This window comes from Myotis myotis, unplaced genomic scaffold, assembly GCF_014108235.1.
Source record: "Myotis myotis isolate mMyoMyo1 unplaced genomic scaffold, mMyoMyo1.p scaffold_m19_p_2, whole genome shotgun sequence".
Lineage (NCBI taxonomy): Eukaryota > Metazoa > Chordata > Mammalia > Chiroptera > Vespertilionidae > Myotis > Myotis myotis.
Window position 1 is genome coordinate 209269734 of NW_023416324.1, and position 23070 is coordinate 209292803.

The 23070-nt window shown below is 53.0% G+C and overlaps 1 protein-coding gene across 4 annotated transcripts in view; it reads right to left on the reverse strand.

The window, feature by feature from the left end:
• Window positions 1-7824: 7824 nt before the first annotated feature.
• The window catches only part of AGPAT3 (1-acylglycerol-3-phosphate O-acyltransferase 3), a 70855-nt gene continuing 55609 nt past the window's right edge, over window positions 7825-23070 (reverse strand). For all 4 annotated transcript variants that reach the window (XM_036351484.1, XM_036351485.1, XM_036351487.1 and 1 more), the window contains exons 2-9: window positions 22479-22705; window positions 21166-21335; window positions 20448-20609; window positions 19473-19626; window positions 18877-18979; window positions 16844-16919; window positions 12435-12633; window positions 7825-12131 (exon numbers count right to left, since the gene is read on the reverse strand). In XM_036351484.1, coding sequence (XP_036207377.1) covers window positions 12043-12131; window positions 12435-12633; window positions 16844-16919; window positions 18877-18979; window positions 19473-19626; window positions 20448-20609; window positions 21166-21335; window positions 22479-22656 — 1131 coding nt within the window. In that variant the 5' untranslated portion in view covers window positions 22657-22705 and the 3' untranslated portion in view covers window positions 7825-12042. The remainder of the gene's footprint in view (window positions 12132-12434; window positions 12634-16843; window positions 16920-18876; window positions 18980-19472; window positions 19627-20447; window positions 20610-21165; window positions 21336-22478; window positions 22706-23070) is intronic.

The following is a 23070-nucleotide window of genomic DNA, read 5'->3' on the forward strand; positions in this document are numbered from 1 at the left end:
AGATCTTGGATAAAAACATGTTGCAGCATCGTTTGCAGCATCAGCTAAAAATTGGAAACGACCTAAAATAAATACCAATAACTGTGTTACATAAAGTATGCCATTTGCGTTGATAAACTGTTATGTCATCATCAAAACGGTGTTTGGAAAGGGTTTCAGATAGTCTGAGAAACGCCTATAATGTTCATTGAGAAAAGTCGATCCCGGGATTATAAAGCTTCTGCCTGGCGATGACACTGGCTGCTACTGCCGTGCTCTTTCTGTCGTTATTGGAGTGGCCACCTGCGTGGAGGTTTGCCAGAAGTCGGAGGACTCCCCCGCCCCACCAGAGGAATGGTGGCAGCATGGACTTAAACAGGTTGAACTGTAGGCTTTAGCAACGGAGAAACCAACAGTCAGCACCTGCCTGAAATCTTTTTTTTATTTTATTTTATTTATTTATTATTATTAGTTAAGGTATTACAAATGTGTCCTCATCCCCCCCATTAACCCCCAACCACCCCTTCCCCCTCCCCCCCCCCCCGCCCCGCACACTCATGCTCCCATCCCCCTGTTGTCCATGTCCATTGGTTTGGCTTATATACATGTATACAAGTCCTTCGGTTGATCTCTTCCCCTTACCCCTGCCCTCCCCTACTTTCCTTCTGGGGATTGATAGCCTGATCGCTGTTTCTCAGTCTTTGGGTCTGTCCCTTTTCATCAGTCTATGTTGTTCTCTATAATCCACAAATGAGTGAGATCATGTGGTATTTATCTTTCTCTGACTGGCTTATTTCACTTAGCATAATGCTCTCCAGTTCCATCCATGCTGTTGCAAAAGGCAAGAGTTCCTTTTTTTTTTTTTTACCGCAGCATAGTATTCCATTGTGTAGATGTACCACAGTTTTCTAATCCACTCATCTGCTGATGGGCACTTAGGCTGTTTCCAAATCTTAGCTATGGTGAATTGTACTGCTATGAACATAGGGGTGCATATATCCTTTCTGATTGGCGTTTCTGGTTTCTTGGGATATATTCCTAGAAGTGGGATCACTGGGTCAAATGGGAGTCCCATTTTTAGTTTTTTGAGGTAGCTCCATACTGTTCTCCACAATGGCTGCACCAGTCTGCATTCCCACCAGCAGTGCAGAAGGGTTCCTTTTTCTCCACATCCTCTCCAACACTTGTTGTTTGTTGATTTATTGATGATAGCCATTCTGACAGGTGTGAGATGATAACGCATTGTCGTTTTGATTTGCATCTCTCGTATAATTAGTGACTTTGAACATGTTTTCATATGTCTTTCGACCTTCTGTATGTCCTCTTTCGAAAAGTGTCTATCTAGGTCCATTGCCCATTTTTTTATTGGATTGTTTATCTTCCTTTTGTTAAGTTTCATGAGATCCCTGTAAATGTTGGAAATTAAACCCTTCTCGGTGGTATCATTGGCAAATATGTTCTCCCATGTAGTGGGTCTTCTTGTTGTTTTGTTGATGGTTTCCTTTGCTGTGCAAAAGCTTTTTATTTTGATGTAGTCCCATTTGTTTAGGAGCATTATCAGAGAAGAAATTCCTTCGGCATATGTTTGCCATTTCGCTGTCACCTGCCTGAAATCTTATCTGAATCCTGGATATCCTTAGGCTTTTGTACTTTAAAAAAAATCTCTTGAGCATTTTAAAAGGAATAAATGTGGACTTTTAAAAAGCTAAAATATGCCCTACCCGGTTTGTCTCAGTGGATGGAGCATTGGCCTGCAGACTGAAGGGTCCCAGGTTCGATTCCCGTCAAGGGCACATGCCTGGGCTGTGGGCTCGATCCCCAGTAGGGGGCGTGCGGGAGGCAGCCATCAATGATTCTCATCATTGATGTTTCTTCTCCTTTCCTCTCTGAAATCAATAAAAAATATATATATATATTTTAAAAAGCTAAAATAAAAGCCTTAAAGTGAAGGTGTGATATGATCACAACCACATAAAAGAAAAAACTCTTTTAAAAGAGTTTGGAAGGGATACATCAAAATGCTGGCAGTGACTGTCCTGGGCTGGAGGCGACTTTGTCCCTCTGCACTCCACCACCATTGCACATTCGTCACTGATCTGAAGAAGGCCGTGTGTGCAAAAAGGGCTCAGGTTGTGGTTAGGTGGCTGATCTGAGCAGGATGCATGGCTTCTACATTACTCCTCGCTTCTCCTAAGTCTCAACTTTCTCATCGAAGAGCAGGGCTCATGACAGAGTTTTTCCCTCCAAAACATGCATCCTATGTAATTGATCCCCCCAGAATCCCCAGGAGGAAGAATTCCCATCTCCATTTCACAGATGGGGAAGTGGAGGCCCTGACCCCTGGGGCTCGGCCACAGAACACTGTGCGCCTTGCTCATTTCAGCCGGAAGCCAGGGCACCCGAAAGCAGGGCTGCCATCATCATCCCACTTTCTACAGGAGGAGCCTGAGGCACAGGCATTAGAGGGCAGAGCGGCCCGGGCCCCAGGCCTGTCCTCCTAGCACACGGCTGCCTGCGGGTGTCTTTGTGCCTCATTCTCAGAAAGAACCTGCTCTCCACACTTACTTGTGCAGCATTGAACAGGTTGAAACCTAGGCGTTAGCGGCATCCTTCTCCCAGGTTTCGTTCTGCATTATGTGACTTAAATAATTAGCGATGGTGAAATCAAACCTGGCACTACAGATGGCACTGCTGGACATTCTGTTCAAGCCTCCTAGTTTTAGCTCAGGTGCCTCTTCTTGGCTTTCTGGCAGCCTGCGTTCTTGCTCTCCCCTTTCAAACAGAGGCCATCCTCCCAGCAGCCTGTCCATTTCCAAACCTCCGTCCCTCACGGTGTCCCTGCTCAGTGGGGTGGGAGGCAGGGAGCAGGAGTGACCACCTGCTAGAGACCCTCATCTGTCCTCCACCCACCTTATCAGACCCTCAAGCCCAGGAGCCACTCCCTGCCCTGGTGGGGGAAGCCGGCTGTGGCCTGGCTTAGCCTTTGGGAGCAGGGCCAGCGCCTCTTGTGCCAGCCTCTGGCACATCTAATATTGGGGTAACAGGAACAGAAGAGGAAGGAGGGGTGAGGGAAAGGCCAACTTAAGGGCTGGCTGCCCCAAATGCCAACCTCCAAGGGCACCAAACCTCACTGGAGTAGGCGGGAAGGATGGAGTCAGCTAACCCAGATTTCCATGTGTCTCTTCCTACCTAAGCAGCACCATGTGAACTGTCCTGTCACAGTGGCCTGCGTGCTGCACACAGACCCCGCAGCCATGCTGGGTGCCCAGGCCACACGCCCTCAGTTCTGATTTCACTGCAGAGGGGCGGCCCAGGCACCGTAAGGTGCCCACTCCAGGACCTTCGGGCCCCACTTTCCTGCCTCAGGCCCAGAGCAGGCTGAGCAGAAAGTACTGGGTACTGGCACCACCAGGTCCTTCCGCACCAAGTGGGTAGATAAGTGTGCCAGCCTCCCCTTGCTCAGAGTGTATCAGAGCGGCTTCTGAGAGGGGTTAAGCCCCCAGAGGTAACCAGCAATGACAGGCACCGTTGCGGCTCCTTGCCCCTCCCTTCTCACCCTCCCCACCTCGCTCCCCTCTCTGGGTCCACTGGCAAACAGACCACCTGCACCCGAGGCCTTGCTCAGAGACCACTGTGGTTCTGCTGCCCATGCACGCTGCCCAGCCCCGACCCAAGAGGGGCACCCGTGGTTGCCCAACAGCCTAGAACAGATGCATCCATGGCCTGGTGTCTGAAAATCAATGATTCATTTATTATTTCGATGTTCAATGTTTAATAGGCTGCCTTGGGACTTGGCTGGCTCAGGACACACGTAATAAATACTTCCTTTCGAGCGTTCAGAGTACTTAATGGTTATTAATAGAAAGCCCTTTCAGGGAAGGTGGGAGCCATGCGTGAGGGCCGCGGCTCTGAGGGGGCTGGAGGGCTGCCCTGGCCAAGCTGCCCGCAGGCCTCAGCCCAGTTCTGGTGGGACCTAAAGGCTCCCTCGAAGGGTCAGCCAGCCTAAGGGGTCCTGGCAGGACGGGCCAGGCGCTCAGACCAAAGGCGACCGACAGCTGTAGAGCCGGGCTGGCATGGTTCTGGTGGAACTAACGCAGCCCTCAGCCCAGGGAGCCTCACCATCCTGATACCCAGGAGCTTCCCGGACCCCATGCTATCGGGGTTCCGTGGAGGCTTCCTCCGTGAGCATGGTGGAGCATCACCTCCATCTCCATCCAGCTCCTTCCCCTGGTCTGAGGAATGGGGAGGGGCTGAGAGTTCCAAGCTTATACCTAGTCACAGTTTGGTCTTCCTGGTGACCAGCCCTCCTCCAGGAGCCACCCAGGAGCCCGCCCGCAGTCACCTCATCAGAACAAAAGAGGCTCCTCGTGCTCTTATGGCTTAGGAATTTCCCAGGGTTTCAGGAGCTCTGTGTCCTGGAGACACAGACCAGGAGGGGCTGGGGAGGTACGTTCTGGACCACGGAACCTCAGACACCCTAAGGCAGGGCACCCTCCAAACCCAGAGTCATGTGCGGCCCGAGAGGTGGGCACATCTCCTTCCACACCAAACCTGCCCCTGCTCAAGGGGGCGCTGCCGCTGGGCCGCCGCCACTATTTCATGGTTGGAAGCAGCAGGAGAGGGTGTGAGCAGGGAGTGGTCAGTAATGCATACCTGCTCCGCCGTCTTCCTGAGATGCAGCTCCTGCGTCATGTCGGGGCGGCAGGGTCCCTGGAGGCAGCGGCCCCCTCCCCACTATGTGTATGTGTGGAGGCTCATCCGATGGCCCTGGGCTGGCCCCGGGGGTCAGGCTTCTTGCAAAGTCCTGGGCAGGGAACTGACTGCGTAGAGACATTGTCAGATCTTTACCAGGAAGCGAGCCGGTGGAACAGGCTGTGGGGATGTCCTGGAGGCGCGCTGGTCAGGAATAGTGCCTGAGGACCGGGGAGAAGCTGCATGAAGCTGCATGCAGGTGTGTGGCACCGGCACAGACAGCGGGGCAAAGGGGCACCCAGCTCTGCACCTGCCGGGACAGACAGCACCGAGTCCTTTGAAGTCGGGCTCCTGGGCTCCTGGCCCTCCGTGATGGGGGCTTAACGTATACAGTGGTTTTGCAAACAGGCTGGACACACCTAGCGAGAGCCAGCTGTCCTCTCCCGCATCCTAGCTCCTGTTTCAGGTCTCCAAGACCACCCCCAGGCTCCTGCACACACCTCCTGGTTCAGAGTGCTCTGGGGTCCCTGGAATCCCCACCTCTGACTCCCAAGGCTCACCTCACACTCTGGGCCTGCAGAGAAGATGGGGACAGACTGGGACAGCACTGGGTCTCCCTTCTCCTGGACGGAGCCATCATCTCTGGCCAGCCTTACACACCGTCCTGCCAGACACACCCTTCCAGAAGGCAGTTTGAGGGCCTCACCGGACTCCGCATTCTCATTTTAGGGGGTCAGGTTCCACTCCACCCCACTGGGGTACCCTCCGGCTATAGGCAGGGCCCTCCCTGGGAGGAGGGACTGAAAACACCACCCAGTGCCCCCAGAGGTCACACTTTCTGCCCACTTTCCACACCACCTGTCCCCTGGAATAAAGTGCCTGTGGGTGTAATGTTCGCCCCGCTCCCTGATGGAGCTGGAGCCCAGATCAAGTGACATCACTAACTCCTCGGAGATGTCACAGGACGAGCTGATTTAGCATGTGGGGAGCACTTTCTTTAAGAGGAGCTTTTCTTTCCACAAATCCCACCGCGTACGGGTCACCTGGACCCTGGTGTTCTCAGGCTTTATACTGGGGGGGACGGAAATTATTCCAGAGCATAGTCTTGTGATTTCACCCCTTTTCTTAATAGGCTGGTGCTTAAATGACCACTAAGCTTTGCCCCTACTCTTTGGGGTGTGCCTGTACATATGTGTGCACACCTATGTGTGTTTGTGCGCACGTGTTGGTGCACGTGTATATGTGTAGGTATGTGTGTATATATATGCACATAGTGCATGTGTATGTATAGATGTGTGTGTGCACTGTGTGCCTACATGGGTTTGTGTGCATGGGTATGCACATGTATGCATATGCCTTTGTGAAGGTATGTGTGTGTTCAGGTATGTATATGCATGGGCACATGTGTGTGTGCATTCTGGCACACACTTCTCATCACGTCAAGTGGCCAGGGGCTGATTCCTACACACCAAGTCGACCCGGCAGTCAAAGCAGAGGTGGGATCTGGGCCAGAGAAGCAGGTGGGCTTGGCCCATCGCCTGGGTGTCCCAGGTATCTGTGGGGGTTCAGGGGTGATGTCCACAGCCAGTCATTTCTACCCATGGACATTTGTGTTCACACAGGATCAGGCACACAGCGAGGCAGAACTGACCAGGACCGCCCCCCCCCCCCTACTTAATACCAAGTGGCAGCAGGGCCCTTCAGTTTCACCTCCTGCATCACACCTCCACAAATTCCACTCCTATGCATGTTGTTCATGTGCACGTGTGGGCACACAGGTGCATGTGCATGTGTGTATACATGCCTGCATGTGCACAGGTGTGCCTTGCTGGTATACACATGCTCTGAATTCAGGATGTATTTTAAAATAAATCATGGCTAGATCTGATGGCCCGTTTGCTCCCGGCCTCTCCAGTTCTCAAGGGGCTGGGCTGAGTGTGGACGTGGCCCAGCCCAGCTTCCACCACCACCACCGGGACCCGCACAGAGCAGAGACACACGTCATCACGGCGGTTCCCGTGACACCACAGCTCTTTTAGCTCAATTTATTTTCCTCAAACAAATGTGACCCTGGACTAGCTCTTGGTTCTAACAAGAGTTCTTTATAAAGGAGAAAAAGGGTCCCTTGGTTTCCTCCATAGAATAAATTTTTATAGAAAATAGCTTTGGATGTATACAGGCCCACTTCAGAAACTCTTTCATCCTGGATGGCTCTGAAGACCCATTGTTAGGCAGAGTCATGTCGGAGACTTTATGCACCAACTAGCTTCCTCCCCCGGCCTTGGCCAGATGGTGGTGCTCTTTCTCCAATTTTCCCCCAAAGGCAACTGACATGCAAAGGAGAGGCTTGCAAAGAAGTGGAGGATGAAGGACAGGTGAGCGGCCTGTGCAGGCAGCAACCCCACAGGCCGGATCCTTTACTTCTCTGGGGGGGGGGGGGGGGGGGGCGGGGGCGGGGGGCAGAGGAGGCGATAATCTATGAGACTAGAAACAAAGGAACAGAAGGAGGCAGACAGTCACTTTCTCTTAGATTGTGGATATTTATCCCTCTCTTTCACAGCAGCAACTTTAATAAACGAGCACGACGCCTGCAGCATCTAATCTGGAAAACACCGCCACGCAGGCAGGCTCACGCACGCCCATTACAGAGTGAGCTTCGCAGAGCATGGCACACACAGTTTTTGGGACACAGGTTTTTAAAGTCTAAGTTAGCTGCTCCCCCTCCCCCAGCTCCTATAGACCAAAAATACCTCTATCCTCAACTACATAAACGTTGTGAGTAGCAAACTTGTAAAAATGAAGAGTACAAAAAGGAACGTCCATAGAACATATTTGCACCCTGTATACAATGTATCACCCTTTAAACTGGCCGATGGTCAGCTATGGCCGATTGTCAACAATAGAAAAAGACCCCAACATCTGTTACGTGCACTTGAGTCGGTGGTTTGTGAGGTTCTCCAGAGAGGTTTTCATCTCCAGGGAGTGCTTGCTGAGGGTCTTCGTGTTCATGGTTAGTTTGTGGTACATTACTTGCGGATGGTCTTTATGATTAAGAAGCCAGTTGAATTTCCTGGCATTTAGAAAACAAGTAACATTTGATTGTCACAACATACAGCTCCGAGACAATAAATACAAGCAGATCCGATGCATTACTTCATTGTTATCAAGTAACTCCAGTTTAATTTAATACAATTTAGTGCATTTCAGTATCTCATTCACAGTTTTGACTTCTGTCCAAGTGCTTATGCAACAAAAAGGTTAAGAAAGGAAAGTTTACGAGAAAAGGAAATTCCAAGTGAACTTGCCATTACAAAGCTTAAAAATTTAAAGCGATCCAATTGTCTCTGAAAAAGAATGCCTGGCTGCCACTGAGGCTGACTGGTGTCAGCGTCTCTGGGAATTTCCTGGACTCCCTGAAAGTGGTCTTGTCCTTTAATTCCCCGAGTGGTGTGTGAGAAGGCCACCGTTTTCACTGAATCAGCTAGCGGGCAAATGCTTGTGCTGCAACGTAACTCACATGTGTCCACCCCTCGATCACACAGAACACAATGTGACATCTACCCAAAAGCTGTCCCTGTGTTTTTGTGTCCTGGCCCTGATAGGCAAGAATGTGAAACCCGAATGTCTGCATGCACCTGGCCTGGCCCAGTGCAAGTGGGTGGTATGGCCAGGAGTGGGGAGGGGGAAAGGGAGGCGCACCCAGCACCCAGGCCTGGGCGTTCGGAGAGGCTGGCCCTTGCTTTGGGAGCCAACTCACTATACAAAGGGGCAGGCACGTGGGCCAGGGACGTGCTGTCTCCAGAGAGAAGGCAGGCGGGCACGGCAGGCCCACTGTTTCAACCCCCAGCCTCGGTAGACGGCAGGAGGGCTGGAAGCCACGTCACACCATTGGACGCTAAGTGTTGCATGCTGGGGGAAGCATGCACTACTGGTGAGAAGTTTGCAGCAGGAGCTCACGCTCAGGGTTGAACAATTCAGCTGAATATCAGCCGGGCTGAAAAGATTCTATTTGGCTTATCCTATAAGTGTCTCGGGCAGAGACAAAGCGACATGCAGAGTGACTCCTCCACCCCAAACCTGACACAACCGTAGTCACGTGGGTGTGGGACGGCCTCCAGACAGCCCTGAACTGCACGCGACTGCAGCCACCGCTTTCCTTCGGACCAAATCATGCTCCATCATTTAGTGTAAGGAGGTCCTCCTGCCTCCGCACACCAGGCGGGGACCGGGACGGACAAGGCAGATTCAGACTTGATCAGTGACCGCACCTGCACTGTTTCTGTACAAAAAAGTGCAGTGTCCGCTGTTGCTTTGTGATGGTTTAGTGGTTTCTACATTCAGAGCTCATCACACGGATCCTGTGCTTCTTGAGGACGGGGCCCCTCCAATGGGCTGTCACCAAGCAGGGGACGGCCTGTCCCTCTGCTTTCTCTGGCGGAAATGCTTGTCAGTGGGTAGCTATGTCAAACCCTCCACCAGGTTTGGAGAAAAGGGGGGCATACGGAAAACGAGCATTCAAAATCGATGCCCTGCTCTCCCTCTGACCAGCCGCGCTGCTCCCCACCGTCACTGCTCACGGTGCTGTCACAGGACCCCAGAGATGGAAGCCAGAGAGCCCCCCGGCAGCTGCTACAAAGTCACCATGGAAATATCACAGTCACCCAGAGGGGCCCAAAGAACTGCGACCTCTAGCAGCTAGACACATGGGGAAGGCCCACAGGCCAAACTCCACGTACTGGGCAGGGGCAGGAGACAGAGGGAAGATGACACCGGACTTGGGAGACTTGCACCTGAGAGTGGGGCTTTGGCCTGAGCTGAGAAACATGCAGCCAGCGACCCCCCAGCAGGAGCAGGGGGCTGGTTCCCAGGCACAGAGGAAGTGGCAGAGCCTACCCCAGAAAGAGTCAGCAAACACTTCCCCCGGCAGGGAGAGGCAGCAAACACCTCCGGGCCTTGACTGACCCAGGACCCGCCCTTTACGCCTAGAGAGCACAACGCGACTGCAACCAGCATGGCCTGTCCCACGCTCAGCCTGAATGTGACATGGCAGCATCAGCAACACATGGAACTCAGTAGTGGGTGTAAAGGCAAAGAATGAAGAAAAGCACAATTCTGCAATTTATTAATTTAAGGTAAAAATTTAAAAGAGCTCCCCTCCCCCTTTCCTTATGAAGTGAATGAAAAGCAAAATCCACTCTCTCTCTCTCTCAAAAAAAAAGTCTGCACGTTCCTGGTGTAGTTTTTATTGCTCCTAAAGGGCTCAGTGTTCAATGCAAGAGCTGATCCATGTTAAATCGGAAGGAATCTCGGAGACTGGAAACCCACACCCCGGTCTCAGGCTCCATTCACAGGAGTCTGCATGGCTCATTCATGGACTCGATGTAGAATTCGCACATGATGAATTGATTTCAGGGGGAGGGGTCTTATCTGGGAAACCAGGACTATTAACTAAGTGGTAGAAGATCTAAATCTGCATCTTCCCGGTGGGGCTCCGTCCAGGAGGACCCTCCCTCTGGTTTCCTTTAAGCTGATTTAGGCATTCGTGACTCAGCAAATGACACAGGTGAACACGCATGGAGACAGATGAGCAGCACGGTATGAAGACAAATCAACTTGACGGTGGCCGCTCACCCTGAGGAGGAGGGGCGGGGGGGGGGGGTGCTTCAGGACAGAGGCAAGCAGGCTTAGTTCTGAACAAAAGCATTTTGAACTGTTTTGTTTTAACCCTTCAGCCCCACAAGGAGTTGCATCCACGCGCCCCGGGACACGAGCAGCACAGAACTGGGGCGCAGTTCTCGGCACCTGCCGTCACGGCCGCCAACCTAAACCTCTGGAGCATCGCTGTTGCGAGCCTCCGCGCCAGCCTGACAGATCTTCCCCAAACACACTTAGGGCCAGTACATTATTGTTTTTTCAACTTAGTTTCTAATTTCTTTTATGTCTCTTTCCTCTCTTTTTCTAGAAAATCCAACCTGCCTCTATTCGGAATGCTGGTTACAGTGTGTCAGAGATAATACCCATTAGTTTTCTTTCCCTTGCTAAAAAAAGAGGCGGGAAATGTGACTTTAAAAAAACCAACTTGAAGGTTTAAGAAGGAAGTCCAGTGCAGCCGTGTGCGGTGGGATGGCGGAGCGGAGCCACGGGAGGCGGGAGGAACCCTGGTTCCCACTCTGTCTGCCCAGCAGCCTCCAGCCGGCCAGGCTCCATCTTCGGGCCAACCTCCCTCCAGGCCAGGCCTGCAAAGGATGCTGAGAGGACATAGTCAAGCACAGGCTGCCGGGACCTGGGGAGACACTCCACCGGGCACCTGTGGGTGTGGGCACCACCAGGCCAGGCGGCCACCCACCTGGTCAGAAGCAGGCCTCGGCCGGACACATGTGCCTGCTCAGGGCAGGGAGGGTGGCAGGATGGGGGAAGGCTCGCCCCAGCTCATTTTCATCAGGGAGTTGAGAGCCACCAACAGATCAACTGTGAAAACAGCATCTCTAGAGGCCAACAAGCCCTGTGTTAACAGTCTCCAACCATCTCAGAAGACAGGCTGGGTGATGACACTGCTTCTTAAGCAGCATTACAGGTTCTGGGGCTGCGGGGAGGGGCACTGGCCCAGTGAGGCCCCTCCCAGCACCCAGTGGAGGGACTGCAGTCAGGGCCACAGGGAGAAGGGGCTGAGGAGCTACATTCACTGCACCCGCACCCTCGAGCACTCACACCCAGGCTGAGGGAGGACACGGCACAGCCTCTGCCTGCTGCCAGCTGCCAGCCCTGCACAGGCTCCATCCATCGGACACCCAGGGTGTGCTTCTCACCCAGAGCATTCTCTCCACGGTGCCCTGCCCCCACCCGCTCCCCACCCTACTGTCCGGAAGCCAAGATGCTGGTTGCCTTGGGGACCAGAGATGCTGTGACATCTGCACCCAGGAGGCCTGGGGAAGAGTCCTGAAGAGAGTTTGCTGGGGGTGCAGGGGAGCGGCGAAGGGCCAGGGTGAGTTCCCGAAATCACAGGTAAAAACAAAAAAGGGACCCAAGTTTAAGAAGAGAAAGCATCAGAGGCTCTCTCTGGCCAGCAGAGTCCTTGAGCGATGGCGCTGGGTGAGTCCGGGGGCCCCAGGGGCCACCGCCCAGAGCAGACGCCGCCCTCCGCGCCCCGGTCTCCCACAGCGACAGGCGGCCCTGCGGTGCGCTGCGAAGTCTCCATCCGGCAGGCTTTCTGATTTCTTTACTCTTGGCTCAAGTTTATTGGTTAATATTAGTCACCAGTTAATAAGAAAATAGTTTCTAAGTGTCTTTTTTCCTCTGTGTGTGTGGTTCTGTTTTTAATTGAGTTAATCGGACACCACCATCAAGTTAAGTGTGTTCAATCACAGCCATTAATTATTCCTTTTTCTTAAATTCTTGGTTCCCGTAGCTGGAGCCTTTTTCTATTTCAGTTACTCCTATTAGTCGGCGGACTCCAAAGGAAGCTTTAAAACAGGAGAAAGGTGGGTTAGATGGTTCAACTGGGAAAATCATTATTGGGAGGCCCGTAGGGTGGCAGGCAGGCCCCTTCCACCCTCCCTCTGCCCCGCCCACGTGCAGTCCAGGAGCAGATGACTCCCGCAGCAGAGTGGCTGGAGCCCGCGCTGAGGCCCCGAGGCCTTGCTAGGATCCCGTCTCCTCGATACCTCCCAGGCACTGCGATGGCCTGCAGGCCTGGGCGCCTCCAGGGGGGAGGGGTGGGCATGGCAGGCCTGGGCCTGAGCGGTGGGAGCCTTCACATTCCTTACCTGCCCCGACAAAGCCCAGGAACGTGAGGATCAGGAGGGGAGAGCCGCTTGCAAAGACGCCCAAGACAAAGCGGAACAGAGGAGACAGGAGAACCGTGGCCCAGAAGAGGAAATTCAGGAGCGTCCACGGCCGGCGGGCAGGTCTGAAGGGCTCCCCCGGAAACACGCCCTTCTGGTTATACGTCTCCTGCAGAGCATCCTGCCAGAGTGCACAGGGAAAGCGGTGTCAGCGCATGCTGTGCTCTTACCCCGAGAGAACAGCGCGGTGACTGAAACTGGCTCCACTGTAAAGGGCCCCGGGGACTGGACCAATCGTGCGCTGTGGGCGGGAGACGAAGGGGCACGACCTTCACACAGAACTTGGCTGCCTGCACCAATCTTGTAAAAACACAAACCCGGAGCAGCTCAGCGGCTGAGCATCGATTTATGAAACCAGGAGGTCATGGTTTGATTCCCGGGCAGGGCACATGCCCAGGTTGCAGCTCAGTACCCAGCAGGGGGCATGCAGGAGGCAGCCAATCAGCGAGTCTTTCTCATCATTGATGGCTCTCTCTCTCCCCCTCTCCCTTCCTCTCTGAAATCAATAAAATTATATTAAAAAGCAAAACAAAAACCACAAACCCTGTGACCTGACACATTTCCTAAGAAAAGAATGAGTCTGTGCCTGGCCCAGGACGGACACTGTGACCCCAGGACTGGCGGTCTGAGCTAGGACCCTCATCATCTCCCGCTGTCTCAGGGGCACAGGGGGGCAGTGGGCAGAGCACAAGTCCTAGCATCACCCCTGCCAGCTCTCACCCCTGGAAAGTTACTTCACCTCTCCTACTCCACTGCCTATGGGCCAATGACAGGAGCGAGCAGCCCGTGAAGACACGGGAGATGACCCTCGGCGGGATCGTCAGCAGCGGCACAGTGGGGAGCGTGTTGTGAACACGGAGCAGGGCTGGCCGGCATACGGGCAACAATGGAGCAGACTTCGCCGCAGCCACCACTCAGACGTGTTAACAAGGGTGCACTGTGACATTTAAAGTGCCAGGTTATTCCATTTAAACAAAAAGTATGCAGGACTGGCTCTGTGGGTAGGACCACGCTGAGAAGGATGCACCCCACGTGATCGTGGAGGAGTGCAATGTCGTCTGTTTTTATTTTTTCCATTTTATTTCCCACATTCCATTTTCTACAGTTATTAAGAAAAAAAAGAAAAATATTTTCTACAGTTACGTTTTGTTATATAAAAATGGGGGGAGGAGCTTAACAAACACCTCATCTCACAGCCTCGTCCAACCTGTGGACAGGGGACAGTCACCCCACTGCTCGAGGCCGAGAGTGGCCCGGAGCACCCATGACCTTCATGCCTCACATACACCTCGGGGTGACCAGAAGGCCCAGCCCTTCACAGCCCTCAGCACGTTTCTGCCATTTTCAAGCTCATTTGGCCGCCCCCACTCTGCTACCCGACCCTAAGCGGACGGGACCTGCCTCCCCCTCTCGCCCAGCGCTGCCCGGGGTCCCACAGAGGGTGTACAGTAGGTGGTGGTGAAGATGAACCAAGGCCGAGGCCACACTGCAAAACCAGAAGGCAGGCCCTGTCCACGCCTCCCTTTCTGAATTAGGACCACGTTTTATATTGCGATCCAGTGTCCACGTACGCAACCCGTTTCAGGAGGAAACAAAGCTCACCCAGGCCACAGGGAGCATTCGTACATGTTTCCACTCCGGTCTGTTTCACATGCACCTGCCCCACTGGGGACAGCAAAGTGGGAGCAAACTAATGTTCACAGACAGGGACAGGGTATCAGCAGGTGGGGGAACACCACGCGGCATCGAAAAGGGGTGAATTTGACCCATTTATGTCACTATCAACAGATAGAAGAAAACAATGATGGCTAAAAAAAAAGAAAAATATAGAACACCACAGTATGTAAAAGTATATTATTAGGAAATAGATACACTGCATTTGTGTGTTCATTTGCTCAGGTCACTTCTCATTTCCTGCTGAACAAATACTGTTGCTTGCACCTGTCACTTTGTTTACACAGAGTTTCAACATTTTAAAACCTGATGGAGATTCAGAGACACACTCTCCTTCGCCGCCTGATGCATCCAAGCTCCACCTGCCTATCTGCCTGTGCACACGCTGTTTCTGTCTCTTCTGGAAAGAGTTACATTGCTCTTCAAAATTGTGTTTCATCTAAGTTTTCAAATGCGTGAGCATAAAGCTAGCCACAGTGCTCTCATGTTATTTTCACTCTCTGCTCTTTTTTATTCCTATTACTGTCATCACTCTTTTTTAATTGGTCAGTCTTGCCCAAGGCCTTCTATTTTATAATAGTTTTAAAGAAAAAGCTTTTGGTGCCGTTGATTCACTCTTTTGTAGCTTTGCTTCCTGTTTAAATAATTTATGCTATCTTTATTTGTTCTCCTCTGGGTTTACTGTTTTGTGTATACGTGTGTGCATGTATAATGTGTGTGTATGGTTATTAAGAGGATAAAACATGTTATACTTTAAAAGATTCTGATACATAGTAAGAGATACGTCCTCTGCTAACCTCATGGTCGTTCCTTTGTGGGCAGTATGTCTTTTCTCTCTGGTGATTCTAAGATCTCTTTTTGTCTTTAGTGTTTTGGAATTTCATTGCCAAGCAGGGATGAATTTCTTTTTCTTTTTATCTTATCCCAGACTGTACTTCTTGAACCTGATGAAATCTATGTCCATCAATTCTAGGAGTTTTATGGTCATTAGCTGTGACAACTGCTCTTCGCCATTCCTTCTACTTTCTCTCTCCGGACCTTCTGAGAGTTGCCTACTGGACCTCTCAGTCGATACTCCGTATCATTTAGCCTTTCATAAGTTACACTTCCTCTGGGCTGCATTCTGAGTAATTTCTTCTGAATCCTTCTTACTCATTTTCTCTTTAGCTGTATCTCACCTGATATTTAATCTGTTAAGGTTTTACTATGAATGACGAGATTTCTCATGCCTGTAAATGCTACTTGGTTTTTCCCAAATCTGACTCATTTTTCCCATAGGTCTTGCTCTTTTCCTTTCAGTTCCTTCTTTTGTGCTTAGTCATTTCAAAAATACTGATTTTAGTCTCTGATAGCTCCATTAGCTGAGGTTTTTGGAGGGTTTCGTTTTTCTGTCTGTCTTGCCCATGATGGATTTTGGCTCTGAGCTCATCTCCAGCAGAATTTTACCTGAGAAAATCGTGGACAGCTTAGGACTGGAGTCATGTTCTTCCAGTTTTGCACATGCTTCTCCCAGGAGCTCCAGAGAGATTTGCCTGGAACCACTTTTCATGTTGATATTTTCTCTTTGTTCTTGAACTATGTTGTTAGTGTAAATTCAAACCCCAAACCTGGTTGCAGGCAGGCTTGTAATTGTGACTTACCAGGGGGACTTGTTGAGACCAAGAAAGGAAAACTCAGTCATTTCCCTGTGCTGGAAGGTAGATTTTTTGTTTAACTTTTCTGAGGGTAAAGCTCTCAGAGGGCCCCAGCTTTAGAGTTCCCAGTTCCAACTTCTGCCTTCAATCAGGTCAAACCCTTACCTTCTGTTTCCAGGTAGACAAACTTTAGGGTAAGGAGACCAGCAAACTCCACCAGGAGAATGTGGCTGTGTCAGCCCCCGGCTCACTACAGGTCTTTAGCTCCATCTTTTTTTGTTATTAATCCTCACCTGAGGATATTTTTCCACTGGTTTTTAGAGTGGAAGGGAGTGGGAAAGACACAGAGAGACATCGATTGGTTGCCTCCCGCAGGTGCCCCAACCAGGGCTGGGGATTGAGCCTGCAACTGAGGTATGTGCCCTTGGACCCGGGACCCTTCAGTCCAAGGGCTGATGCTCTAACCACTGAACAAAATTGGCTAGGGCATCCATCTCCTTTTTTTGGATTCCTAGAGATTTCCCTTATTTTCTTGCAAGCTCGTCAATGCATTTAACAAAATATTTGTTATATAGTGATAGGATTTTCTGATTATCTAAGCCTCCCTTGGTGCTGAAAACAAAAATCTAGTGTCCTGTATGTTTGTATATATAAAATAAAACAGAATTAACAGTCAGGGATGAGGCATGCCACGGGGGAATGGAGGTGGGGATGGGTGTGATCATAAGAATCTTGTCATGTCATCTATAGTGTGTTTCTTCTTGCAAACCATATACATACACATATATACATCTGTTATATATCTACAATTTCTTTTACATGAATAAATGAAACAAACATAATCAATTATTATCCGCCATAGTTACATAAGCACTCTTATCGTTATATTTTCCTCTAGTTTGTTAATTTCTCAAAAGTTAAGAAAAATGAAAGAAAAGAGTTAGAAAGAAGCATCTGGGAACTCCTGACCCACAGGGAGTCGGCCTGCAGCTGCCTCCCCGAGCCCGGGCAGTTCGCCTTTACCTTCTCCTGGTACAGCTTATGGAGCCACTGGGCCGCTTCCTTCTCATCCTGCGGGATCTCTTCCAGAGGGAACCTCCTGTTCATGAAGAAGATCGAGAGCCAAGTGAACACCTAGGTGACAGCAAACTGAAAAGGGAGGACACCTGAGCATCGGGGTGACCTGCTGGCCTGCTTTTGCTCATCAACCTCACTCTCACTTTCCAAAAACACACATCCAAGTAACTTCTCCTTGGGCATCCCCCAGAGGTGGCCTGGGCTCTGCGGGCCTGCAGGGCGCCACGGAGAGGGCCGAGCCGCATCTACGTCCATGGGCTAGTGGGAGGATGTCACAAGGGGTCCCCAGGAGCCATGCAATGAGCAGGGCGTGCCCCTAGCTCCTCTGCGAAGGGTGACCCTTTATTAACTTCAGCAGGAGTTTTGGTCTCTCTCATCAGTTCACTCTCGGAAATAATTATGACTTGGAGTCTTTCATTAGGCAAAGAAGGTTGTGTCTTTCACAGATGAAATCTACTTGCGTCAAATATGAAAAACAACAGAGGTTTAGAACTTTCATCTCAACGAACAAACAGCTGACTTCGGTTAGGACACTAACTTATTTATAAGCCTAATCACCAGCTAGATCGCCAGCCCGTGAGAGGAGGTGTCCACCGGGAAGCTTAGCAGGACCAGAGCCACTTTCTTTTTTTGTTCATCCTCACCGGGGGTACTTTCCCATTGGTTTTTAGGGAGAGTGGAAGAGAGAGGGAAAACAGAGAGAAACATCCATGTGAGAGAGTCATCACTGATTAGTGGCCTCCTGCACACACCCTGACCAGGGGCCCTGACCAGCCTGCAACCGAGGTACATGCCCTTGACCGGAATCGAACCCGACACCCTTCGGTCCGCAGGCTGACGTTCTAGCCACTGAGCCAAACCGGCTGGGGCGAAGAACCACTTTCACAGCAACTGTTGTACTTCAAGATCACCAGCACACACCTGAGCTAGAATAACTAACTGGGGACGCAGGTGAGACGCAGTTCATCACAGGGGCCTGGCTGCCCACTCCAGAGGAGCCCACAGTGAAAGGACAGCCAGGCGAAGTGTCCATGGCCAGACATGCATGTCCTGTTTTAAGCTATCTCAAACTTTTTGCTCTAAAAATTGAGAACTTTGATGTATGTGGGTCATGCCTGCAATCCAGGTATGTGCCCTTGACTAGGAATCAAACCTGCACCCTTTGCTGTACAGGCCAATGCTCTGACAACTGACCACCCGGCCACTACTGGGTGGTATTATTTTTAAAAGGTGTGCTGGCTCAAGCTCTCCAGACTGCAATGGCAAGGCTGGTCTGAGCCTTCGGCAATCATAGTGGCCAGGATGGTGACTGAGTCGCTGGTGGTCGGACGGCAGGCAAGGGCGCTAACGCAGAGCCCATCTGCATGGTCTCCACACCAGGGAAGGGCCTGCCTCCGGGGCATGTCTGAATGACACGGGGGACTAGCCGTTCAACCAGGGAGACCCAGACAGGAGACAGCCTGAGCTGGAATCGAAGTCACAACACCATTTTATGAACAGAGTAATCCCCAGGCTGTTTTAAGTTTAAAATATATTTTGGGAATCAATTATCTTCTCTTCATGAGCCAGAGACACTTGGAGAGTCCAAGCGTGACCCTGAGACACGCAGTCGCCATCCGGGGACCACTCTCCTGGTCAGGGACCTCGATCTTGTGCGACAGGAATGAAGGTCGCTCCCCGTGCGAGGCCCTGCCTGCCTCTCAGAACAAAGCCCGGCTCAGCGTGGACACCTGGGTACCTCACTCTGTCGCGTCTCACTGGCTCCAGGAGCCACTCGGGTGAAACCCAAGACGGACCCTCCTCCCTTGGACTCTTACAGACTCAGATCCCTTAAATTCTGGGGCTGAAATCGCCAGTGTCAACAAAGGTCACAGAAATACAGCATCAAGCCCAGGGTGAGGGGGACCATGTGTTGGGGCTGGGAAGGCACGGGAGGGGGCACTGGGCAGGATGGGGTGCCCACTGGGCACGGAGCTCACCTCAAACACATATCCGCCTCGTACTTCTTCCCGTAGAGGATCCCCAGCAAAGACGGGTTCTTGTTTCCCCGGAAATTCAGAGTGACATCATAGATGGCTGCGACTGTGGGGACGGGGGTGCAGGGTGAGCCAGGCCTCCGCTCACTCCTCGCCCACGCAGAGCCAGCGGGCTTTCACGCGGGTCGTTTTTCTTTGCCGACTCTCAGTTTTTAGTTGGGCATTTAATGATCACATCTGTGCTCACTGACTGTACTCACTGATGTGTGTGCATCTAAAGCCACTCTCTGCCCTCTTCTAACTGTTCTCTGCCCCTTTCTTTTATCTTGTCTCTTCTGGGGTTAGATTCTTTTTCCTTTATAAGGTTTTCAGTTATGTACTTTTTGATTATTTTAGTTATTTTTCCATTAACTAGCATTTTATCACCTCAGAAACGGCACCAGGATTTTACAATATGTTAAGTCTGCTTACATGGTCCTCCCTTTTCTGTCCTGTAGTTGACATGTAATTCACTCACGGAGTGTTGACTGCTTTCGTCTCTCGCTTTGCGTGAAGCCCGGAGGACCAGGGTCCCCGGCTCTGGGGGCGCGGGCTCTCACCTGTCCCGCGCAGGCACTGGACCGCGGTGGTGAAGCCCTTGGTGCGAGGCAGCAGGTGGTGCTTGAGGGGGGGCAGCCCCTTGGAGGCGGCCACCTCCATGCTGACGCGGTGTTTCTTCTCTGTGAAGCGCGTGCCCTCACAGTACAGGAGAAACTAGGGCAGGAACACAGGGACAGGGGCTCAGACGACTCCACGCACGGGGAGCCTGACCGGCAGCAAAACGCTTGCTGTCCGATTTGTAGAAATGACAGCACTACTCCAGGGACAAGCACTTTGAAATGTTCTTTCATTTTAGGGTGACAACCTGCCCTAAAATACTCCCCACACGCCAATTCCCTCACCGGCAGCTAACAGCATCGCGCTTATTCTCAAAGCATGCAACAGGAAGAAGGGAGCGTGCAGGTCCCCGGGCAGCCTTCTGGTGGGAGCGGAACACACATGAGGTAGAAACGCTCGGTAACGAGGCAGCTCTCAGGCCAGAAGAAGGCGAGACAGAGAAACCACCTGAGCCGCCTGACACCACTGACTCCAGGCGGGTGTCATCAAACGCATCTCAGGGGCTTGGGAACCCCCTCCCCCCAGCCCCGGGCCCTGGCTGCTGCTACAGGTCGTGTCCCCTGTCCTGTGCCCTGTGACTCTTGTACGCCCTGAAGGATGAACTCACCCAGACCTGCAGGTCACTAGGGGTCGCTCTGGAACCACCTCCAAAGAAGACCCTTCCTGCAGAGGCGGCTCCTCAGCCTGGGCGCTGGCTGGGCCACTCCTCCCAGGGGACCCCACTCTGTTGTGCAGGGAGGTGCCCCTCCCTCCTGGCTCTGGCTTCCAATGGGGGCAGTGGGAGCAGGTGGCCCCCAGGCCCTGCTGTGAATCGGCCTAGCCTTTCCACTCATGATGCAGGTCATAGTCATACATGTAAGGTGGCACCAGCCAGTGCAACCTCCCGTTCCAGGGCCCCCGTGGGTGCACGGACTCACCCACATGTACTCAGGGTAGTCGGCCAGGCACCTCAGCCCTGCGATGACGGTGTCCCGGTCCTCCTCCCATTTCCTCTTGCAGAACACGATCTCCAGGAAGTACCACGTCCAGCCGATGAGGGGCACGCACAGCAGCTCCCTCTTGGCCAGGACCTTGGAGCTCTGCAGGGAGGAGGGGCAGGTAGTGCGCTCTCGGCTGGAGGTGCCCCGGGAGCCCCAGGCCTGGCGTGGTGGTCATGCCTACCCTGCCCACAGGGGCACCTGACCCTGAGTGTGGGCCACTGGGACCAGCTTGACCTGAGAGCGCAGGTGTGCCTCCTACAGAGGAGGAAGCCAAGGCACAGGCCTGGCAGAGGGAGGGGCCCAGGAGGCAGCCACAGGAACTGGCGGCAAGGCCAGGCCTTCCTGAGGAGGGCAGGGACGCCACCCACGGCGCTCACTGCGGTGGGACCCCGTGGCCTGGCTCAGGGTGATCATATTGCATCGGGCACCGGCTCACTGAGGCTCTGGGGACTCATGGGGTAGTAAGTAAGGCTCAGGAGAGGAAAGGCGGGACAGCCAACCTCAGGAGAGCCTGGGCAGCCAGCCATCGAGGCACCTTAGGCCAGCTGTGCGCCCGACCCCCAGCTCAGGGGGCCAGGAGCTACAACAGGAGGAGAGGAAGCCCAGGCCCCAGAGAGCCAGGCCAGCACCTCCCTGGGCCCCCCACATCACTCACCCCCAGGACCCCGAACCGCTCACACATGGTCCACCCGCACAGGAAGTCGATCTCGAAGTTGTGGTTGAGGATGATGATGGCGTGCTCCTTCCCTAAGCGGTCCATGGTGGCCTGGTCGGCGAAGAGCGTGCACTGCGTGCAGGACCACCACTCCAGCAGCATGACCAGCTCTGCAGGCACACGGGGAGGGCAGGGCGTGGGCACGTGCAGCCGCACTCCGGCCGGCCTCCCTCGGGCAGCAGCACAGGCCAGGCCCAGCTCTGCCGCGGGCGGGGCTTTCCCAGTATTTCATCCGGACCGGGCTTTTGGGCTAGAAATGGGTTTGGGTGGTTTACATTTAATAAAATAAGTTTTCCTAACTTATAATTACCTTCTCCAAGCAAACATTGGGGAGAAGACAAATGAAACTTCCAGAAAGTAGCAGAAAAATAATTAGGAAAACTCGCATCGTAGATGGTTACCTGATGTCCAGTTAAGATTCCCACCATGCTGGGGGTTTATGGAATATCGCACATTTCATCCACAGAATGGGGGGAGGGGCGGGTGTGGCACAGCCAGCCGGGCCCTGTGGTCGGCAGCGTGGCTGAGCGGGTGGCCAGGTGTCCTGAGCAGGGCGACCTCACGGTGAGGCTCCAGGCACAGGGCTGAGGCGGGTCACACAGCATAGCCCCGTTCCTTTTGTGCTGAACCAGCCCCTCCGTTTTCCGAGGGCACCAACCCTTGGGGTGGAGGCCAGGGAATGCTTCCAAGACAGCCCAGTGCTAGAGCCTGGGCGCTGAGCCTCGGTTTCCCCATTTACAGAAAGGAGGTAAGAGTGGCTTCCTCATGGCCACTGGGAGAAGAGCACGTGACACTGACTCCATTTAACAGCTTTCAGTCTGTCCACCTGACAGCCCAAGGTTGATTGATTCCGTATGTATAAACACACGGACACAAGTGCACAGGTAGCAGACATGCACGTCTACACACAGGTACTTGATTCGAGTGGGATGACAGGCCCCCTGAGAGAGGGGTGCTTCCCCGCCCTGGGGAGGGTGCCTGGGGACCAGTGAGATGGGCTGGCCGTGTCCTGGCGGCTGCTAGGGCTGCTAACGGTGGATGAGTTTCTGGCCGTTTCCAAGTCCCAGAGCACTGGGCTAGCCCTCCCCAGGCTGCCCCCGCGGGTCCAGGCCGGGCGTCGCCACGCCACGTGCTCGCCCTGATGATGAGTGTGGGTTGAGCATCTCTGCACACGCTCCCTGTGAGGAGTAACCCACCGCCCTCCTGAGCACCCCATCACAGCAGCACGCCCAGCGGTGCACGGCGGTACTCACGGCTCCAGAGCGAGTAGGCGAGGCGGCAGTTCAGCCGGCGGTACAGCTGCTTGTTCAGGGGCCAGAGGACGAGGGTGCAGAGCTGGATGAAGTTGATGACCAGCCCGCTCACCACAAAGACGAACCCGATGAGGAGGTGCAGGACGAACTGGGTCTTCAGGTAGGCGAGCAGGCCCATGGTCACTCCTCAGTAGCGAGAGCAAGGTCCTTCACTGAGAACGGCCGTCCTGGAGGGACGGGGACAGCAGTCAGGACGCGTCCAGGGCCCAGAGGCCAGAGCTGCAGGCGGAAGGGAAGCCCACCGTCCCTACCTCAGAGCCCAGATCTGCAGCCCGAGGGTGAGGGGCTCACCAATGGCAGACTCAGGAGCTTCTGCAGGTCGGCAAACAGGGACCTGGCACCGTCATTTAGCCATGTGTCACACATACACCACACCTCACACACATATACACACCACACCACACCACACCACACACACACACACACATATACACCACGCCACATACACCACACCACATACACACATATACACCACGCCACACACACACACATATACACACCACACCACACCACACACACACACACACACCAC